At 28.1% G+C, this 20,681-nt stretch overlaps 3 protein-coding genes across 3 annotated transcripts; all 3 read right to left on the minus strand.

The window, feature by feature from the left end:
* Nucleotides 1-301: 301 nt before the first annotated feature.
* On the minus strand, nucleotides 302-9,751 carry LOC145749700 (adhesion G-protein coupled receptor G7-like). The gene is made up of 17 exons (XM_082565530.1): nucleotides 9,662-9,751; nucleotides 9,215-9,337; nucleotides 7,968-8,093; nucleotides 7,507-7,595; nucleotides 6,917-7,078; nucleotides 6,585-6,667; nucleotides 6,233-6,345; nucleotides 5,114-5,269; nucleotides 4,740-4,897; nucleotides 4,480-4,638; nucleotides 4,274-4,389; nucleotides 3,705-3,927; nucleotides 3,040-3,176; nucleotides 2,490-2,625; nucleotides 2,173-2,338; nucleotides 1,508-1,625; nucleotides 302-779 (listed from the first exon to the last, which is right to left on the minus strand). The coding sequence occupies exons 3-17, from the start codon at nucleotides 8,074-8,076 to the stop codon at nucleotides 641-643; spliced, it is 2,064 nt and encodes a 687-aa protein (XP_082421656.1). The 5' UTR covers nucleotides 8,077-8,093; nucleotides 9,215-9,337; nucleotides 9,662-9,751; the 3' UTR covers nucleotides 302-640.
* A 1,520-nt stretch (nucleotides 9,752-11,271) lies between these two features.
* Nucleotides 11,272-18,642, minus strand: LOC145749748 (E3 ubiquitin-protein ligase RNF10-like). The gene is made up of 13 exons (XM_082565601.1): nucleotides 18,264-18,642; nucleotides 17,804-17,946; nucleotides 17,203-17,405; nucleotides 16,759-16,849; nucleotides 16,227-16,417; nucleotides 15,689-15,836; nucleotides 15,182-15,289; nucleotides 14,899-15,013; nucleotides 14,667-14,749; nucleotides 14,314-14,448; nucleotides 13,499-13,718; nucleotides 12,898-13,151; nucleotides 11,272-11,823 (listed from the first exon to the last, which is right to left on the minus strand). The coding sequence occupies exons 1-13, from the start codon at nucleotides 18,343-18,345 to the stop codon at nucleotides 11,539-11,541; spliced, it is 2,058 nt and encodes a 685-aa protein (XP_082421727.1). The 5' UTR covers nucleotides 18,346-18,642; the 3' UTR covers nucleotides 11,272-11,538.
* A 4-nt stretch (nucleotides 18,643-18,646) lies between these two features.
* Nucleotides 18,647-20,123, minus strand: LOC145749702 (leucine-rich repeat-containing protein 42-like). Its single transcript, XM_082565534.1, has one exon. The coding sequence runs from the start codon at nucleotides 20,121-20,123 to the stop codon at nucleotides 18,861-18,863; it is 1,263 nt and encodes a 420-aa protein (XP_082421660.1). The 3' UTR covers nucleotides 18,647-18,860.
* Nucleotides 20,124-20,681: the final 558 nt, after the last annotated feature.

A 20,681-nucleotide genomic window follows, 5' to 3' on the forward strand; every position in this document is an offset into this window, starting at 1 on the left:
GGGCGACAGCATGAGATCAGTGGGAATTGAACCCACGACCTCATGTGTGGTGTAGCAAGAGTTCTTACCACTACACCACACTGCCGGTCAACATAAATCCAATATCTTCTAGATATATTTCCAATAGTTTTTAACCAAAATTTGCTCATAAACATTCTTATAAGCTTTTAACATAAATAAAATTAAGATAACCTACATGTAAATACAATTTATTTAAGTTGAAATACAACAAAAAGATTTACTAAATTTGCCGCCATTAGATTTAAACAACTGCTTACATTTAGTTCATTCATAAGTTGTCATGCTTGAGTGAACAAGAATAATAATACAGTGTTGCCAATAATAAAATAAATTTTATTAATTTAATTTTTATTCAAAATATAGTGACCTTGTTTAAATATAACTAATCAAATGCTAAAAATATATTAATACTAATTTTTTCTAAAAATACAAATCTTTTAAACATTAATGTTATAATAAAAATCGTGTGTTTACGTGAAACGATTAAAAAATTTAAATAGATCGTGCTCATATAATCAATAATATTGGGACACATTTTTCAATAAAATCATCGTTATTTGCATATAAAGTTCATTTTAAATACTAGATTTTAATTTCTAGCTTGTTCTGTAAATCCCTTTTATATTTCATTTGTTGTTTCGTCACTGGATTGTTCTATGACGTCATTATTGGTTGATTTTTCCGTATATTTATCGAGTTTAATTTTCTTGAAGGAGTCCGTAGTTTGTGGTTTAAGTTCGTATGTCATTTTTCTCCAACTAAATTAAAAATTTTAAAAATTACAAACTTAGCAAAATTTTAAGGTAAAAATTTACGTAAAATGTTAAAACAAAGAATTAATTTGGGTTTGGTGACCATGCCATAACATACTTAAAATCCTTATGTAAACATTAATACTTTTGGCATGTTTTAAATCATTAAATTGATTTTGTCATTTTTTCCCGTCGCATTGTTGTAATATTAATTGTATATCGTATTTATTATTTACTTTTAACAATGTGCGAAAAACCAAAATAAAAAAAATAAAAAATTGTGATTTTAAAATTCAAGCATTTTTTGTACAAATTTTGTAGCATAAAATGTGATATTTTACAATATATCAAACAAGCTAATGTTAAATCAGTGTAAGTTATTATAAGCTGTTATCCTAAAGTATTTTGTAACAATATTAGGCAAAAAATTTATTAATTTATCAAAATTTTAACCAAATTTTAACAAAATTTCTGCATTTGAAAAAAAAATTACAAAGTGTTTATTACAAAACGACTTATTAATTTAAATTAATTAAATTAATTAACATAAGACCTAATTGGAAATACATGTAATTAAACAATTAGTTAATATTATAAATATTTTTTTAAATTAAATTTAATGAAAATATTTCTTGATGTGCAAACACAGATTAATTGCAAGCATTTTATGTTAATTTTTTAATTAATTAAAAGTGAAAACAAATTAGTAAAACCCGTGCATCACCTGATTATACCTCGGTAAGGTTATATTTGAAGTTGTTGATTTCTTTGAGCTTACATCGAAGAAAGTTTCGACAATTTGTTGGCGGGTGCTTTTATGGCGGACGACAAATAATAAGAACAACATTAAACCTAGAAAAAAAATCAATTTTAAAACTGTAGAAACTTTATTACATTTATATCTATATATATCTATATATATATATATGTCTAATCTATAAGCGTACAAAATAATAAAAACTGTTGTTTGTGGTGTGCAGGTAAATTATCGCATGTAAATATTAGTTGAAAGTTGTGACTATATTATGACAAATGCCAACCGAATGGCAGGCTAAGTTATAAATGTAAACCCATGTCGCACCACGTAAATTTAGTTGTCAACATTCGATTATCAATTTATAGTAACTAGCCAAGTCGGCAGTCTTAGTACTTATAAATGCGAAGCATCTGATGCTAGAAAGACATCTATTTTTAAATCAGTTGATTCTTGGTTAGCTTTACCATTACGCAATTCAGATTATTTAATATATTTTAATGTCATTTAAATCTAATAATGATAAAAACCCTTTAAAAATGCTAGATTACAAAAGTTCAAATATTTAAGTTCACCCTAGCACATTAAACCTTACCCGAACCTTTACTTATATAAATTCAATATTAAATTAAACAGTGAACCAACCTTGTAAGGAGTTAAACACAGTAAACAAATAAGCAAAGATGATTCCTACATCCTCGTTCACGGTCACCACGCCAAAACCGAACACCCATGTGCCACCTAGCGTCAGAAATAAAGTGAACGAAAACATGAAATTTTTGCGAACTTTTTGTCGGTATTTCGTACGAGACTGTAAAAGCAATGAAAATGTGTTAAAGTGTTAAAACCATGTCTTCAATTCATTATAAAACTGCCCTTATTTGTTCAACAAAAACACAATTATCTAAATTAAATTTAAAGATATATTTTTGTTAAAATAAAATATATATTTTAGTACTTACATCGTTCGATGTCTGTGGTCTTTTAACGCATAAAACCCGGACAATGATCACGCAGTAAATAACAAAGTTCAAAGCAAGTAGAATCCCAGTTGGAATGGTCACAAAATAGAGGATATGATTATGATGGAGCCAGCATCTAAACACATTTCAGAATTAAGATTTTATTTGTTCTTAGTATGTGGTGTAGTGGTCAAAATACTTGGCTTTACTACAAGGTTCTGGGTTTGATTTTTACTAATGCTGTAGTGCCCTTGAGTAGGATAATATAAACAGTAAAAACTCCTGCTGACCCAATAATTAATCAACAGATTGAATATCGGGCAATTATAATCTATAATATTTCAAACTGTCGAAGGCAACTCGAGACTGGGTCGGGGTAACTAATGTTACTCCATGTTTAGGTCGTGGGATCGACCTTTCCTCATCGAGAATAAATAAATATAAAAATAACAGTAACGAAACTTGTTTTTAAAAGTAACAAAACTTGTTATATTCTCGTACTTTTATCAAAAAATCAAACTATAAATAAATAAAAAATGTGACAACTTACTGCAGATCGTCCCTCGTGTAATAATCTCTGCTCACTCCCACAAGAGCGCCCACAAATATCAGAGGAAAGCCCCAACCCAATAAAATCGAGCAAAGGAAAACACGAGAGTTGGTTACGTAAGCTCGGGAGAAAAACGGCTGAAAAGGATGTCATTTAAACGGTAGAATTTAAATTGGTTAATTAACTTACATATAAATATAACAAAATTATTTAAATACTTTGAAAAGTTTTTTACTCGATTTTAAATACTCGATAGCCCTACTGTGTGCATTTTAGTTGTCGAAATGTACTAACATTTGTCAGCGATAATTTACATATGTACCAACAACGGCAGTTTTGTTGATTTGGAGGCCTATTAAATGAACATACATACATACATATATATATATTGTCGACTAAGAACTATAAATAAATGTAAAAAACATTTTTGTATAATTTCAAGGTTTTTGTTATATTAAAAGACCTTTACAGTTCACTTATAACATAACTCCTTAAAAGTTGATATTATTTAATTATTAACCTAAAATTTTAGCGTCATTGGATCTCGGCTAAAGTATATAGTTTTAAACATGTAAAGCTTTAATATGTAATTTTTTTAATATGTAGGATTAAGTATGTATTAACTTTAAAACACGGTCACACCGGGAATCGAACCCTACACTTACGTGTATGATTGTAAGGTAAATATTCACAGCTTCTGACGTCATCCACCCAAATACACTGAGCATCGAGAAATGGATAATAACCCCAATGACCAAACACCCGATCTCGTTGGTGTATATCTCATAAACTTCACTTAATATGATCGATGTGTTCAATAACACCAGAGCTATCGCATAGTTTATGAGTAAGAAGGCTGCCCGGAGTTTTGCACCAGTACGTGTCCGTCTAAAACAGAAAATAAATTAACTGTTGATTTTAAAAAAAATATTAGATCGACATTAAATGCAAAAACTTTGAATTTTTATTCATAGATTTTAAACAAGATATTTTTGGTTTACAATTTAAGAAATATTTTTCAGAAGTTTAAATCCTTATTTTGCTGGTATAAATATCATAGCAGCGGACTGCAAGCCGAAAAGTTTTGGGTTCGAACCGCACCAATGCCATACTATTCGCCCCTGAGCCCGGCGTTTACGGATAGATCATACACGTCGCAATAGCACACCCCTACCCAATAAAAAATATAAAATTCTCTTAAAGTAGTGTGAAAAATAAATTAATTTAAACTCACTTGACAAATACATAAACTAAAATAGTTAAAATAGCCCCGCATAGTGAGAGGGAACAACCAACTAGTGTGATAATAACCAATATTTTGTTCATGCCGGGCGGAATTTCATTCATTGCCTACAAAACAATAAATAAAAAGTAGTTAAAAAAATTTAAATGTTAAAAAAAGTCATAAAACAAAATTTTAAAACAATGTATTCAACTTACATATAAAACTGCAAAGTTTGTCAAATGATCATACGAACAAGTCGCATTTGTGACGTTATCAATAGTCGGTAATTCCCCTGTTTGGGACCATTTATTAGAAGTTTCGTTCCAAAAAGAGCAAATTAATTTCATATTTGCTGGCGGACTTGAAACATAAGTCTAAAACAAAAGAAATTTACTGAAAAATTATAAAAACATATTTTAAATGCAATATTTTTTTTCAATTAAAATAAATCAGTTTTAATTTTTTTTTGACTTACATCGTTCAACTCAAATTGAATGGTGACATTTTCATTCAACTCAGACACATTAGCGCCCACTACCGTCCCACTTAACACGACCATAGATGACACTAGAGGGTTGTTGCTATCTTGGAATAACCTATCGTCCGGAAATGCATAAAATGTAACTCGCTTATCTATAGAAAAATTTAATGTTTTTAAAAAATTAAAAAAAAATAAATTTCTAATTTTACATTAATACATACTGCCCAAACGTACACCTAAGCCCTTTTTATAAATAACAATGTTATCTTAAGATAATATGAAAAAAAAAATTATAAAAATAAAATTAACCAATTTAAATTATTAATTTTAAAATAAATAAAATCTTAAAAAATTTTCAAAATTTTTACCCGGACTTTGATTGACAGCTTCTCCAGGCACAACAATGAACGACATAACGTCACTATCAGGTGATTGAACGAAGGTTTGTAATTGGTCAGATCTGAACCCGATTTGGTCTGGAACATTTAAACTTAAAACTTCAAACCCAACCCCAAGTTGTATATCTGAAAAAAATTACAATTAAAAAAAATTTAAAACTTTAATTTCTAAATTAAATAAGAAATGTTAATTGTTCTTAAAACTGTATTTTTTGCCAAGTTTTGTGTCTTAGTTAGAAAAATTATTTTAAACATAAAAAATATGGGTTGCTAAAAAAATACATTTGATTTTTCACAACTACATTATATTTAATAAATGTATTTTTCTGCATTAAATATGCAATTTTATTTATTTTTTATTTTAAAAAAAATATGAATGTTTAATTTTAAATTTAATTACTTAGATTGCTAACTAGAAATATATAAAAAATGTGAATTAATCGAAAAATAATATAAATTATAACTTTTGATATTACATAAGGCCAAATAGTTTATTTACTCTAATTTTATCAAACAAACAAATTAAAAATAAATAAAGTTCAAAAATTCATAAATTTCGTTTTAAAATTCTGTGTAAACAAATCACTGAAAGTATTGCAACAAAAGTATCACAATTCCAAGTAATTCTGTGGTAAATTTACGAGATTTGCTATAGCGTGCAAACACCAAATAAACCTCAAATATTTACTTTTTAGATAGTTACCAGAATATGGTGTATTGTTAGTTTAATGTATAAATAATAAATCTTTGCAGATTTTGCAAGTTTATTAAAGGCGTAACTAAAATGTGGTTGAGTGATTTAACGCATGTAAAACCAGTGTGTACATACAAGTTAAACATGTTACTATGCCTTGATCAAGCTTTAAAATACAAAATCAAAATATTTTTTTCCCTTGCATATCAAATTAAATTAAGAATGCTGATATTACAAAACTGTAAACTTTGGAAAACTTATCTATTTTTTGCATAAGTACATCTTTGTCAAAGACCCACACTAGCACCAGTAAACCATGAGGCCCTGTTAACGCCGGGCTTTAGGATAGATTTGAACTTGTGACCTTAAGAAAATTGATTAATTAATTTACGAACCTTCTGATGTTGGCTGTATGACCGCCACCGCTACACTGGGATCGACCTCCTGAAAGCTCCCGCCAGGTGGCACCACAACCCGCTCTCCAACGCTATCTAGTGTCTGAAGTAATCTAAAACGAAATAAAGTTGAAAAATTTAAAATTGCAAAAAAGAATAAATTTAGTTTTTACCAACTACGCTGTTTAATTGGGCATTTTAGCTGTAAAACCAACTAATTGTATGTTTTATTGTATTATATAAATTTAGTATTATGGCATTGTATGTATTATAAGCATTATTTATTAATTTCGGCTATATAAGATATAATCTCATGTGTTAAAATAAATTTTATGATTTAAATATTTTTCACCTTTCACTTTCTCCACTTTCCTCTAACTGTTCATCCGGAACGTCCAATAAATTTCCAATCGTGCCAATCACCGAAGCTGAGGTCTAAAAAAACAGATTTAAAAAAAAATTAAATTAATAACAAAATGATACCAAAAAAAACATTTTTAAAAAGGTCTGGTAAAAATATTTGCAAAATAATAAAGTTAAATAACTAATTAAAAAATTGGGTAAACCAGTAGTCTAAACAACTGTTAATTTCTTAATTAATAAAAAATTTAAATTAGTAATTAAAAAAAACTAATTCTCCAAATTTATTAAAATTTAAAAATAAAATTGAAAATTTTTTTTTACTTCGGTTGTTAATGTTGGTGCATTGACAACTTCTTCTAGAACATCGACTGTTGACGTCACAGCGTCCGCATCCAATTGATCTGGTTGTGACGTCAGAACCTCAAGGTCGTCTGCAACTTCTTGACGCTGTTCTTCTGTTGTTATGGTAACGTTCGTTAAACTCTTAAAAAAATGAAAAAAACATTTTTTTTGGTAAAAATTTTAATTTTTTTTTTAATTTTATTGTTTCATATAACTTATGTTTTAATTAATTAAAAAATTAAATTTAAAATACGTGTTAATTGTCTTTTTTTAACATTATAGCTTAATATATTATAAAATTTAAAAACGTTTTTTTTTAGTGTTGGCTCAATAAAAAAAATGAAAAAATTAAATTAAAAACTTGTTTAAAAATAACGCTTTATAAAAGTAAATTTTTGTTTTTTAAAATTGTAATTTAATATACTAAAAAAAATAAAAATTCAAAAAAGTTTTTTGTAACGTTTGCATATTAAAAAAAATCTTAATTAAAAATAAAAATTATTTAAAAAAAAAATTCTTTTAAAAACTTGATTAAAAAATATATTTTTGAAATAAATTTTTAAACTAACATCGATCGTGGTTGAACAAGATGAAAGCCAAACAGGTTGATTCCAATTCCCAGTTACATTACAAGACCGTGTTCCATATGGAATACCAGCTGTTTTGTAAAAAAATTAGGTTAAAATTTTAATAAAAAAAAAATTAAATAATATTAAATTTTCAAATTAAAAATAATATAAAGTTTTTAAATCCCAGAGTCAAGAATAGATTCAAAATGTTTTAAAGCTTACAAAATAAACATTTGGTCTTGATATAAAACAGTCGTTAAATTTACGCAACCAAAATTTATGGATTTTTATAAATTGTTGCCTAACACAATAGTTTATTGTTAAACTAATTTAAATACTAAAAATTAGGGAAAATTCTAGCTTATAAAGAATAACAGAAGACTGTTGCTAAATAAACACGGCTTAAAAAGCTTTAAATTTAATTTTAAATTAATGAAATCTAATTTTATTCCTAAAATTACCATTCGGTGTATTCTGAGGACATTTTTCTATTGTTACACTTGAATAACCGGCCTGTGTTGTCGGGAATGTGACATTGACAATCACCATTGTGTTGCCATAAATCAACATTTCCTCATAGCAAGTAACTTTAATGTAAATAATTGAGTTTAAATATAACAATGGTTTTAGAATATACATTATTACTTCTATTGTTAATGTTCAATGGTTATTTTAATAACCTATTTTAAAGGGGTAATGTAAAGTTTCAAGTTTTGCATAATTTAATATAAAATAAATATAAAATAATACAAAAATTTAAATACAATTTTAAAATAAAATTTGAAAAATATTTTAATAAAAACACAACTTTAATGTTACACCTTTAACAAATATACTTTAAATTGTGCAACTTCCAAACTGAAAGTTAACTAGTTCCACGAATTCGGCCATAAAACTCGAAACAATGCGTTGTTCAAATAAAGGGAAACTATTCTTGGATCGTATAAGTAAATAAAACGGGAAAATAAATAAAATGTAACTAAAATGTCGTCATTTACGCTCAAAGTAATTGAACAAAAATAACCGTAATTAAATAACTGTGGTGTAGTAAACAAAAACTCAAAGTGTTATATTATCCCAAACTGCCACAGGCAACTCGAGACTGGGTCGGAGTAATTGATGTTACTCTATGTTTAGGTCGCGCATTCGACTTTCCCACATCGAGGATGAAGATATATACAAAAAATATATATATATATTAAAGAGTTTTGCAATTTGGTAGCTTATGTTTATAGCACACAAGTATGGTTAACACTAAATCATAAAATGCCTTTTTACCAACTTTATTAAGTTAATAAAATCGCCAATATAAAATTTTAAAAATAATGTTGCATACAATTTATAAAAATATCTTTACTAAAAATATTAAACTATTTGGTTCCTTGTATTTTACAGCCCATAAAAAATTAGAACTGTAAAGTACAAGAGAGAATTAGCAAGGACCGTTAAGTACAAGAGAGTATTAGCGAGGACCGTTAAGTACAAGAGGGGATTAGCGAGGACCGTAAAGTACAAGAGAGAATTAGCGAGGACCGTTAAGTACAAGAGAGAATTAGCGAGGACCGTTAAGTACAAGAGAGAATTAGCGAGGACCGTTAAGTACAAGAGAGAATTAGCGAGAACCATTAAGTACAAGAGAGAATTAGCGAGGACCGTTAAGTACAATTGATTTAAACTTTTCTATAAAAATAATTAAATAAGTTTTTACCCGGTCTGCAGCTGTCTCCGACCGAATAATACCCAGCAATGCAGGAACAACGACAAAAAGTTGAGTTCGGCAAAAGTTGGCAGGGATCATTTAAAACACAACCTTCACATTCAGTTGGACAAACTGAAAAAAAATTTACAAAACATTTTGGTAAGTTTTGTAAAAAAATATGTTGAGTTTTAATAAACTAGTAAAATGCCCACTCTATGGTAAACATTTTAATTGTCGTAATATGGTTGCAACTCTCCACTAATATTTGCCTGCAATAATTTACCCGCAGACCATTTAAATCGCATTTTATTTTATTTGAGAGACCCTTAAATTAGGTGGTACATAAAGATGCATAGATTGCTTATACAATTATTAAAGCACGAAGTTAAATTCCCATTTAAAAACCGGCTAAAAAACAATGTTTAATTTAATTATTCATTTTACTAAGAAACCTACCGATAGACGGGGTGGTAGTAGGGGGGTCACCAGAACCTTCGTCCGTTATTGGGGGAAATCCCGTGTTTGGGGAAGCTGAAGTGGTACTGCAGAAGCAATAACAATAATAACAATAGTGAGTAGCATCCCAGTAACAGCATTCAGCGCAATATTCATCATAATAAGCATCACAAAACTGGGTCGTATTATGAGGATCAGGGTTTGAAGTTGTTGTCGGATTCCTGGTCGTTGTTCTAACTGAATCTTTAAAATATAATTTGTGGTGTACTTAGATTAAAAGGTAATATACTTGCTTTAGAAGTTTAAATTTAGAAATTAACAAAAATTAAGGGATATTTTATATTCTTTTAAGGTGTGGGGTTTTGTACTTTTGTGTAGAAGGGGGTGTAGTTGTAATGTGTTTAAGCTATTTGTAAACACTGGGCACAAGGGTGAATAAAGTGGCATTGGTGCGCCTTAAACCCGAAACCTTTCGGCTCGTAGTCTGATGCTACGACAACTTCTTCACACGAATCGTTAATTATTTGTAAGAAAAACTAAAATTACCCCGCGTAGTGACTTCGGTGTAGGGCACAAAGGTAGTGACGTCATCTCTAGCGTTCGAAGTATTTGTGACGTCATTTAAAAAAGTTGTAGCTGTTGTAGGCCAAAATGTTGTGAAGTTATCACCCGGAAGTGAAGATCCACTATAGCCGATCGTAGAAACTAAAACAAAATTAAAAATATTTTAAATTAAATTAAAAATATTTTAAGTAGTTTTTATAACGACACAAATTAAATATAAGTAAAAAATGTTAAAAAACTGTAAAGTTAATTAAACTATATTTACAATTGCCGCTAACTTGCTGAATCAGAAGAAACGCCACGAAAAAACTCATTACTTTAATAACAATCATTTTATAAACCTGCAAAAAACACTAAAACAAGAATTTAATGAAAATGCATTTTTAAATTTCAATTCTGTGTTTTGCGAACTAATATTTTGCACTTGAAACTGACAGCTAACTTTATATGAAACATTCAAGACAAACTGTAAAGTGGGAGTATCATGAAATTGTGGGTTCTTATATATAGCTTGTGTTAAATAAATATTGGAAGAGAAAGTGTATTGGATTGTGGTTTATTTGTTTAATCAAGTTATATCTTTTGTGCACAATTTTATAATGTTTACACAACTTTGAAACATTTTCTTTGAAACAGCCGTCAACGTGGCGTAGTGGTAAAAACACTTGCTACACTACACATGAGGTCGTGGGTTTAATCCCCACTGATCTCATGCTGTAGCGCCCTTGAGTAAGGCGCTATAAACGGTATGAACTCCTGCTGAGTCAGCACTTAATCAGCAGCACAATTATCGGGCAATTATAATCTATAATATTCCAAACTACCAAAGGCAACTCGAGACTGGGTCGGGGTAACTGATGTTACTCTATGTTTAAGTCGCGCATTCAACTTTCCCACATCGAGGATAAAGATATATACAAAAAAAAATTTTTAAAAACGTTTTTTTTCATATAATCTTAATTTGTATAATTTTAACCTTAATTTTATTAATTTTACAAATATTTGTATTTTATAAATTCTGAATAAATAAAATTCTTAATTTTTAATATCAATATTTTATTTACAATTTTCACCCAAATACTAAAAATTTACATTTTAACAAAAGTTAATAAACAAGATCATTTACAACAGAATACACCAATTTTTTTATGGTTACAATTTGTTTTAATGTAAATTAATGTAATTACGCAAAAAAAGGCAAAAAAATAACAACTAAAACCTAAATTGTTTAATCTATATTTGTTATAATTAATTAGTAATTAATAAGTTAACAAAGTCTTTAATTCATTTTTAAAATTTTTCAACAACATTTTTTATTGGTGTAACTGACTTGCAGTGCTGAAGAGAAGCACCTTTTTTCCTTTCTTCCCCTTCTTCTTTTTCGACTTCTCTCCTTTCCCAGCCGATGACGTCACATCGATTTGATCCAAAGCGCTACAAAGAGCGTCACCAAACGACGACTTATACGTAGGTGGAGCCACGTAATCAGGATCCTCGTCGTTAGGAACTACTTGTGACGTCACTGATGACGTAGAAGTACGGTTGCTAAGGCGAGGCCACGTGGGAAGGTCGTGATTAGAATTGGTTGATTTCAACATCTTACAAATTAAAGAAAATTTAAGTTGTTTTTATCCAAAGTAAATATGTAGGGAAAAAGATAATATTTTAGTGATGAACCGATCTTATTAAACCACGTTTCATATAGTTACACTACTTGTAAACTTAACACTTAGCAAGGTTAAAAAACAGGTCAAAAATTGTTTAAAGACATGGACAACATATCTGAATATAATGTAGCTTAATGGACAATATATATATGTATGTAGGGATGGGCCAATCGAATCCGAGTCCGAGTACTCGGCCCGAGTATTAAGCATATTTTAATACTCGTGCTCGTCGAGCATTCTTTAGTACTCGGACGCCGAGTAATAATTTGTCATTTAAGATCGTATACGATTTACTAAACATAAAAAAACACGAGGTTTGCCTTTTTCTAATAATTTATAATCTACTCTCAATTATATTACGTTATTTAAGCAACAATTGCGCAACTAATACACTTTTTACTACACTTTTTTTACTAAATTTTACGCATAATAAATTTGAGACTTAAACATTTTCGTTTGGACTTAAAATGATATTGCTATCAGCGGTAAGTAGTTTTGCCAACGTTAAACCTTTTATAATCCATAAATACGTGTTTTTGGCAAATTTTGCAGTTTTAAAATTATGCGGGAAAGATTCTCGTGAACAGTTATATACGTTTAAATGACGTCATAACCGAGTACTCGGACTCGGCCGAGTATCGCGACAAAATACTCGGGCTCGTCGAATCCGAGTAATTTGGATTTCAGCCCATCCCTATATGTATGTATGTTTAATTTATAGGCTTACTAAATAAACAAAGCTACCTTTAAAGGTGCTCAAATACGTTATCACAAACAAATATTAGTTGAGAGTTGCGACCATATTATGACAATTAAAATGAAGATTGCAGGCTGTGCAATCGACAAGTTTTACCTAATTAGAAAGTAAACCTGTTGTATCACAAAAACTAAACTCTTTTCTAGGGTCTGTAAAAACTCTTTAAACAACAATTTTAACATCACAAACTTACCTTAAACAAGATTCAAACTTAAGACCTAAAATCACAAAATTGAACAAATATTTACCTGAGCAAACGAAGGTCCGACATTCTCGATTTCCAAACTTCCAACACTACTCGAAGCCCCACTTGTAACGTTGCTCTGTGACGCCATAGAAGGCTCCTGTGATGTCACAACTTTGTCGTGTGACGTCATAAATGCCTCATTACCAGGTATCGAGTGAGGGTTGGATAGAAGGACAGAGAATGAACCAGAAGTTTGTTGTTGTTGAATTTGGGGAAATTGTTTTTGATTGTTTAAACTTATGTGAGCTGATGGGTCTGCAGGAAAGTAAACAAGTTTTAAATAAAGAAAATAAAGATTTTAAATAAGATTACGTAATTTTATTTAATAGACTCAATAACCTTGCATAATAATAACCTAAGTTTACATCTATATATAACGGAACTTAGTTGGACTTAGTGAATGTCCAATTTAAGTGCCCGCAAACTATACAAAAAAACTGCCGTATGTTTTGCACTAGTATAAATTATCGCAGGCAAATATAAGTTGAGAGTTGCAACTATTTTATGATGATTAGAATGCTGACCATAAGGTAGACTATCAACTAGTGTCCAATATTACAAAAACTAAACTGAAAAAAAATATTAAATTTTTTTTCTCTTACATTTTCCTTGTTTTCTTAAATCCTCGTTAAAAGCTTTTCTCAAAATTCTCTTTTCCTCTCTTGCCTTCTTTCTTCTTTGTGCTTGTCTCCGCTCAAGCATGTCTCGGAATGTGGCCAGTGTTGCCATAGAAACAATTGGAGGTCGAAGGTCAAGTTCAACCATGTGTATCTCAAGTGAGAGAGGCAAGTGAGAAAGGTAACGATATCTCTTTCTAGTTGCCTAAAATTTAAAAATTATTTGATTAGTTTTTGGAAAGAAAAAAATGATTTAATTAAAAAGATTTACTAATAAATGAACTAATCAATAAATTACATTCATAATTTACATGACTAAATTAAAGTGGCAGAAATTTGAATTACTTTTGAAATAAAACAATTTTTAAGAGATTTAATAAATATTATTTGATAATTTTGTCAGCATATATAAACTGTATTCCATTCTTCTAGTTAAGAAAACTTAAATAATACCAAGTCATATGTTTATGGTATAAGCAATATATATTAGAAAGGAAATGACACGATATTCAAAACAAAAACAATGCAGTAACTTAATTGTGAACAATTTTAATCAAACCTTATAACCATGCCTTATGGTATAATCATTTTTATTAAGTAAGTGGTCCTCCAGTTGTATTTTCTCAATTTAACTGGTTTTTAATAAATTATTTATTGTAATATGGTCGCATCAAGCAACTTACATTCATGGTAATTTACTGGCGCACAACAAGCGGCAGTTTTCTACTTTAAAGGCCCACAAGTTAAACATACATATATATATGTTTATTAATCCCCAATATATTTAGGTTACAATTTACCTCATTTACAGAAATTCTATCAGATTCAATAATCCTGGCATTAATAGTGGATGGACAACGATCAAAACTTCTATATTGGTGAACTAAACATTTAACATTTAGAGGGTGTATGTAAATATGTTGCCCATCTTCTGCCTGTTATTTAATTAAAATATAAAAAAAAGTTAAAGTTTTGATATTTATTATATTAAGTGATTCAAATTTAGCTGAAAATAAAGATAATGCATCTTTACTTTAGAAAAATGTATATATATACACTAAATTTTAAATTTTGTATTACTATTAAAAAAAACATTCGTAAAATATCATAAAAACTTTGACAAAAACTCTGAAAAATATAAAGAACCACTAACCTGGTAGAAGTAATAAATACGATCTGAAGTTGTGGGTTTTTCAAGTTCTTGTTGTGCATGAACTTTTGTTGTTTCATTAATATCTAAGCACAACAAAATAGCTTTAAAATAGTTATGTTTTGTGCCACTTTTAATTGCTTTAAAATCACTATCACGGTACAAAGAAATCATAGTCAAAATTTTAACACTCCGTTTTTTAAAAATTCATTTTTTTGGTTAAATCTAAATTTACCAGCAGTTGTATTATTTTCTACATTTTTTACTTCATCTTGAATTTTGTCTTTTAATTCTAACTCATAAGCTTTATTTAAATCCAATGCAAGTGTAATAAATGTTTTTTCCAATTCCTATTTAAAGAAGACATCATTAAAATTTTAATAATGGGAAAGAGTTAACCTAAAATAGAGTTACTTTTATACAGACCACAACCAAGAAAAGGAGTTTATTAAATTGCAAAAATTCAAACAAATTTTGGACCAAAATGTTTAATAATCAAACATTAAAGTTTAACTCACATCTTCCTCTGTAGCAAGTTTAAACTCAAGTTGTTCTCTTTCTACTTGGATAATATTTATCAAAATATCTGAAGGTTTTGCCACCAAATATTTCTTGTTACGAAAAATCTAAATTCAAAATTTAAACCCACATAGCATTATTTTAAATTCATTAGGTCTAATATTATAAAAGTTAGTTATTTTAACATGTTTTAGACACGAAGAATGAAAAAGAGGACTTCTGCCATTTGGTATTTATTTTAACACCTTACATTTAACTTATATGGGCTATTTAAATTAAAAAAAAAAATATTTTAAGTATCAAAAAAAATATTTAAAGTATCAAAATTTAGCAACATTACCTATATAAATAATAAAGTCTATAAAATTTCGAAGAAAGTTACTTAAAAGAATATAAATTTAGACTAAAAGTTTTTGTTTAACACCCTAACAATAAGAAAAATTAAAAAAATGTGCTATCAAACTACTGTTTAAACCTTATGTTGTAACAAACTAATAAAAACTTACCTCCGAATTAAAGTCTTTATTTTTCTCTGTTCCATTTGCTTCATTATCGTAAGCTTCCATGCAAGTATTTGTTCCTTTAAACCTTTTCATTAACTTCATTGTGATCATGCTTTGGTTGTCATGGACCATCTCCTCATGCATTGTAACACTATTACAAAAATTTTATCAATAACTGGTTTTGTTAACTAAAAGTAAAACAGAAAAAAATTTTTAAACAAAACAATTATTTTTTATTTACAATTTAATTGGACTTAACTTAAATTTGATTTTTATTAAATATCAAATTAATCTATATATAATAGAGCTTAGTGAATAATATATATGTCTACATAGTCATATAACAAATTCAAAAACCTTTAACTAAAAAAACGTCCGATCGTGGTGCTCAAATTATGCTGGTTAAGAGTTGGAACCATATTATAAGAATTAAAATACAGACCCTAAGGTGGGGTACCAAATGGTATGAATAGTCAATACAAACTATCTTTAATATTTAAATGCTTTTTTTTAACAATATTTCAAAGCCATAATTCCTAACCTTTTAAGATCTTTTTGTTGAACAGCTTCATGACAGATCGGACATTTCTTCCAAGATTTTTTCTCGTCTCCCAGAGCGAGGTAATGAAGAATGCAGGGCCAGCAATAAATATGTCCACACTTAGTTATTTTGGGGATGGTAGGAGGGTACAAACATATCGGACAAGATGGAGGCTCAGTGTTCCACATATTCTAAATATAAACAAAAGTGTTAAAAAAGTCAATTTAATAATTAATAATTGTTTCAATACTTATAAACCCAAGCCCTAGAATTTAAAATACTATTTTTTAATGGCAAAATACTCATACATACCCTTTTAAAATAGGTTTGGTGACCATGCCATAACATAAAATCCTTATGTTAACATTAACACGTTGCAATATTGTAATATTTATTGCAACAAGTTTTACTACCTTTATTTGGGCATGAAAAATTAAAATACAAAAATTTTTAAAAAAATTTTAAATTTAAAGACAAGGTAATATATATACATACCCTTTTATTTAACAAGAACTGTATACATAATTCTTACCACTTTCTGGATTAAATTCCATTCCAATGGTAAGTCTACATCATGTTGGTGGATTGTGTAATCAGGTCCTTCTAGCATCACCATTTGACAACTTAAAAAAAAAAACATTGTTTTGTAAAATTTTATGAGAAAAATACAATAAAATTATTCAACATATAAATACAGATATATAAGACTAGAAGTAATACATGTGTGTAGATTTTTTTTTTTAAACTAGAAATGCAATCTTTTTTTTAAACTAGAAATGCAAATTTAATTGTGCAATGTTTAAACTTAACTTAAACTAGTATTCCAGTTAGCTTTGCTAAAATATACACAAACATAATTTATTAAATTAATGCAAATCCATGTGTGAAATTTGCTAAATTTATACGAAAAAAGATTCAGACCCTAATCTGTGTTGGTTGTTTATTTAATTCTGATTTAAAATATTTATAACCTTACTTTGCTTGTATAAATTGTTCCTTATTAAACACATTAGCATTTCTTCTTAAATTATTTCCCTTTGGTACATATCCCAAGTTAGCTGCAGTATCGATTGTTGCATCATAGGAGAAGTTAAGAAGATGATTCAAGTTAATTTTCTTCCCACATTTGTTGTTGTCCAATGTAAAAGATGAGAATTCATCTCTTTGTTGTTCTGTCATCTTAAAAGTAGAAAATAAATTATGCGGTTGTTTAAGCAAAGAAAAAAATCAAGTTAAGTTAAAGTACTACAGGGATGTAAGAGTTTTTAAGTTAATTTGTATACAATTTATATAGTTTAGCATAACAAAAACTTAAAACTTGTATGATATTTGAAATTTAAAGTAAAATAATAAACATATGTTTTACTTAAATCTTAATGTAGATATATTAGTTAAAAAACTAGCTAAATATATTTTAAATTTAAGTCTTATTTAAATTTTTTTGGCATGAAAGGCTGCATTTAATTATTGTAATATGGTCTCAAGTAATATTTGTGAGTGATAGTTTGCCCGCGCACCACAAACAGGAGTTTAGTTTATTTGTAAGCTTATAAATTGAACATCAAATTTAATCCAACCTGATTTCTTCTCCCCCCATTATAATGTTGGTTGCCCCTTGCTCTTGCTTGTTTCTGAAGTTTATTAAAAGTTTTAGGAGGGTTGAGAGTCGTTTCTTTTTGTTTGTATTTAGTTGTGTTGTTGTTGTTGTTGCGGCCCCGATCTTAAAACAACAAATTGACAAAATTTATCAAGAAAATAATAGACTAATTTAGTTGTAATTTAGCATTAAGATTTTTTATACAACTACAATTTGATCAAATGTCAGCTTTTACAAAATTTGCCATAAACTAATAAATTATTCTGATTTTAAGTTTACTTAATGAGAAATGTGTTATTTAATTTTAATCGTTATAATTTTGCTACTAAGAATTTAACCAAATTGCAAATGTAACTATTCCATTGAATTCTTTAAATATGCTTGCAAAAAAAAACCACATAGTGTTGTTTTTAACTTAAAAAATAATGAACGGGTCTTACCATCTTTAAACTTGGGGCACACATTATCTGAACTTGGGACTTTGTGGAGCGATCTTCCAGACATTGTTGGTGAACTTGACATAAAAGTTAGGAACAAAAGTGATGTCCTCACGGACTAAATTCTGTTTCTTATCGAGCGAGATCATATTAACATTCCATATTTGCAATCAAAATAAGAGAAAAAAATTAAAGTTTTTCTCAAATGTGATGATTAGAATTAGAAGTAAGTTGAAAGTTGCTTGAAAGTAATGTGAAGGGTTGTCCTTCACGTTTGTGGATATTATAACTCTCCAGTAAATAAAGGAGGGCACAAAATGTTATTTTAGATTTTTAAAATTGAGTTTTTATTTTTCCTATGATGCAGAAACCATCGGTTTCTCCACCTAAAAAAAAGATAAAATTTTGCTATTAAAATATTAATTAACTAACACTTAAATTTTAGTATTAATCTAAAACCTAAAAATGGAAAAAAATTAGCAGTTTATATTAGAATTCTTTTAAACAATTGAATATTTTTCATTATAAATAAAAGCTTTTTTTATTTAAGTTTGTCTAACTATCAATTGCCGAAAAATGTTAATAATTTTAATAATTGGTTTAGCAGTAAAGGTCAAGAATAGATTTATCAATTGACATTTCCTTTTCACAGGTTTCCTTATCACAAGAACTCCTGACATTATCCTTATTTAATCTTTTAGTTTTTGAATTCCAGGCAGAAGGTGATAAAGTTCGTTTTTTTGATGGCAAATTTGAAGCAACAATTTCAGTGTTCACCTTTGTTAACTTAACTGGTTCTTTTAACAAACATTTACACAATATTACATGGTTTTTATGGGATATTGCACTTGGGGTTAAAATGGTTGAATTTTGACTAACATAAGTTTTTGATTTATTGTTATAAAATCTCTTTTTTATTTCGTCAGATTTCTTGTTCAAGTTTTCTTTTTGTTTTTTAAATTTCAAATTTAAATTTGAAATATGTTTTTGAATCAAAGGTACAGCCCAACCACTTCCTATGGCAGTGTTGTCAGATTTTTTTAAAACATTTTCATGAAATCTAATTGATCGAGGACAAATTGAAAATTTGTTTAATTTCATATTTTTGTTTTCGATTTTTTTATAATTATCGTCTAACACAATAACTTCCAATGCAGGTAAATCTTGTAAAAAAGGTAAAAATAAATCATCTGTTAGTTTGTTTCCATCTAACCTTAAATGTTTTAGTTTTTTTAACCCAGTTTTACATCTTCTGTTATTCATTGTTAAATTTTTAATTCCATTCACAGAAAGTTGGTTATGTCCAAGATTCAGAATTTCTAAATTGTTTAACTTTCCCAAATGTAACAAAATTTCATGATCATCTCCAATTTTGCAGTATGAAAAATCAGCCTCATTTAGGTAGATGTAAAGTAATAAATATTCTAAGTCAACTGATAAAAACAACCAGTGTCCACTTAGATTTAAAGATTTTAGTATTTTATCAGAATAAGCATCAATAAAAATGTTTAAAATCTCTTTCCAATTTCCCGCACTGTCAATTTCAAAATATCCAATTTCAAAACATTTTTTGAACAATTCTTCACCAATTAGCTCAGGAAATCCAATTAAAGAATCAACCAAATGAAAATTTTGAACAACAAATTCAACACAAATATTTCTCAAACTTAGAAGTCCACTTTTTTGGTCCAAAACTTGTTTTTTAAACTTTTTGTTTGGTAAATAAGGATTCCTACAACTTTTTAAGTTTATTTTTTTCCCAGAGTAATAAAAGAGATTTGATTCTGAATTTAGACAAACAGATAATTCCTGGGATTTATTATTTTTTCCACAATAAAATATTTTTCCCCCACCAACATCCATATTAAAACCAAATAAACTATTTTTATAAAATAATATCTAAAAAAAAATTACAAACTGACTAACCATAAAAAAAAAAGTATTTTTAAAAATCGACCTAATTCTTTAAAATAAGGATAATAACTTAAGTAAATGCAAAATATAACAACCTAATTAACATAAAAGTTAAAACAACTGACTAAACAAACGTTAACATTTAAATTATTCATTTAAAATGACACAACTTTACAAAAATGACGTCATATTCTGGGTTTTTTTAAACTTAAAAACTAAAATCTTAATATAATAATATTAACATAGAATGTGTATAAATGTCTTCTTTGGGTCTAAATTTTAGTTAAATCAGCTGTAAAGTTGTTAAAATTAATCAAATTTTAGTTAAATTTCAGGCGGCATGTCAATCAAAATTTGTTTCAATGACATTGACCAGTGTTTCCAAATAAAAAAAGTTTAACTTACTTTTTTTGAGAATAAACCATTTAAAATTTAATATATGCTCAAAACAAACTAAATTTAGCCTTCTTTACTTGTTTTATTATAAAATTAAAATTATATTATTTA

Source organism: Corella eumyota, chromosome 4, assembly GCF_963082875.1.
Source record: "Corella eumyota chromosome 4, kaCorEumy4.1, whole genome shotgun sequence".
NCBI classification, from domain to species: Eukaryota; Metazoa; Chordata; class Ascidiacea; order Phlebobranchia; family Corellidae; genus Corella; species Corella eumyota.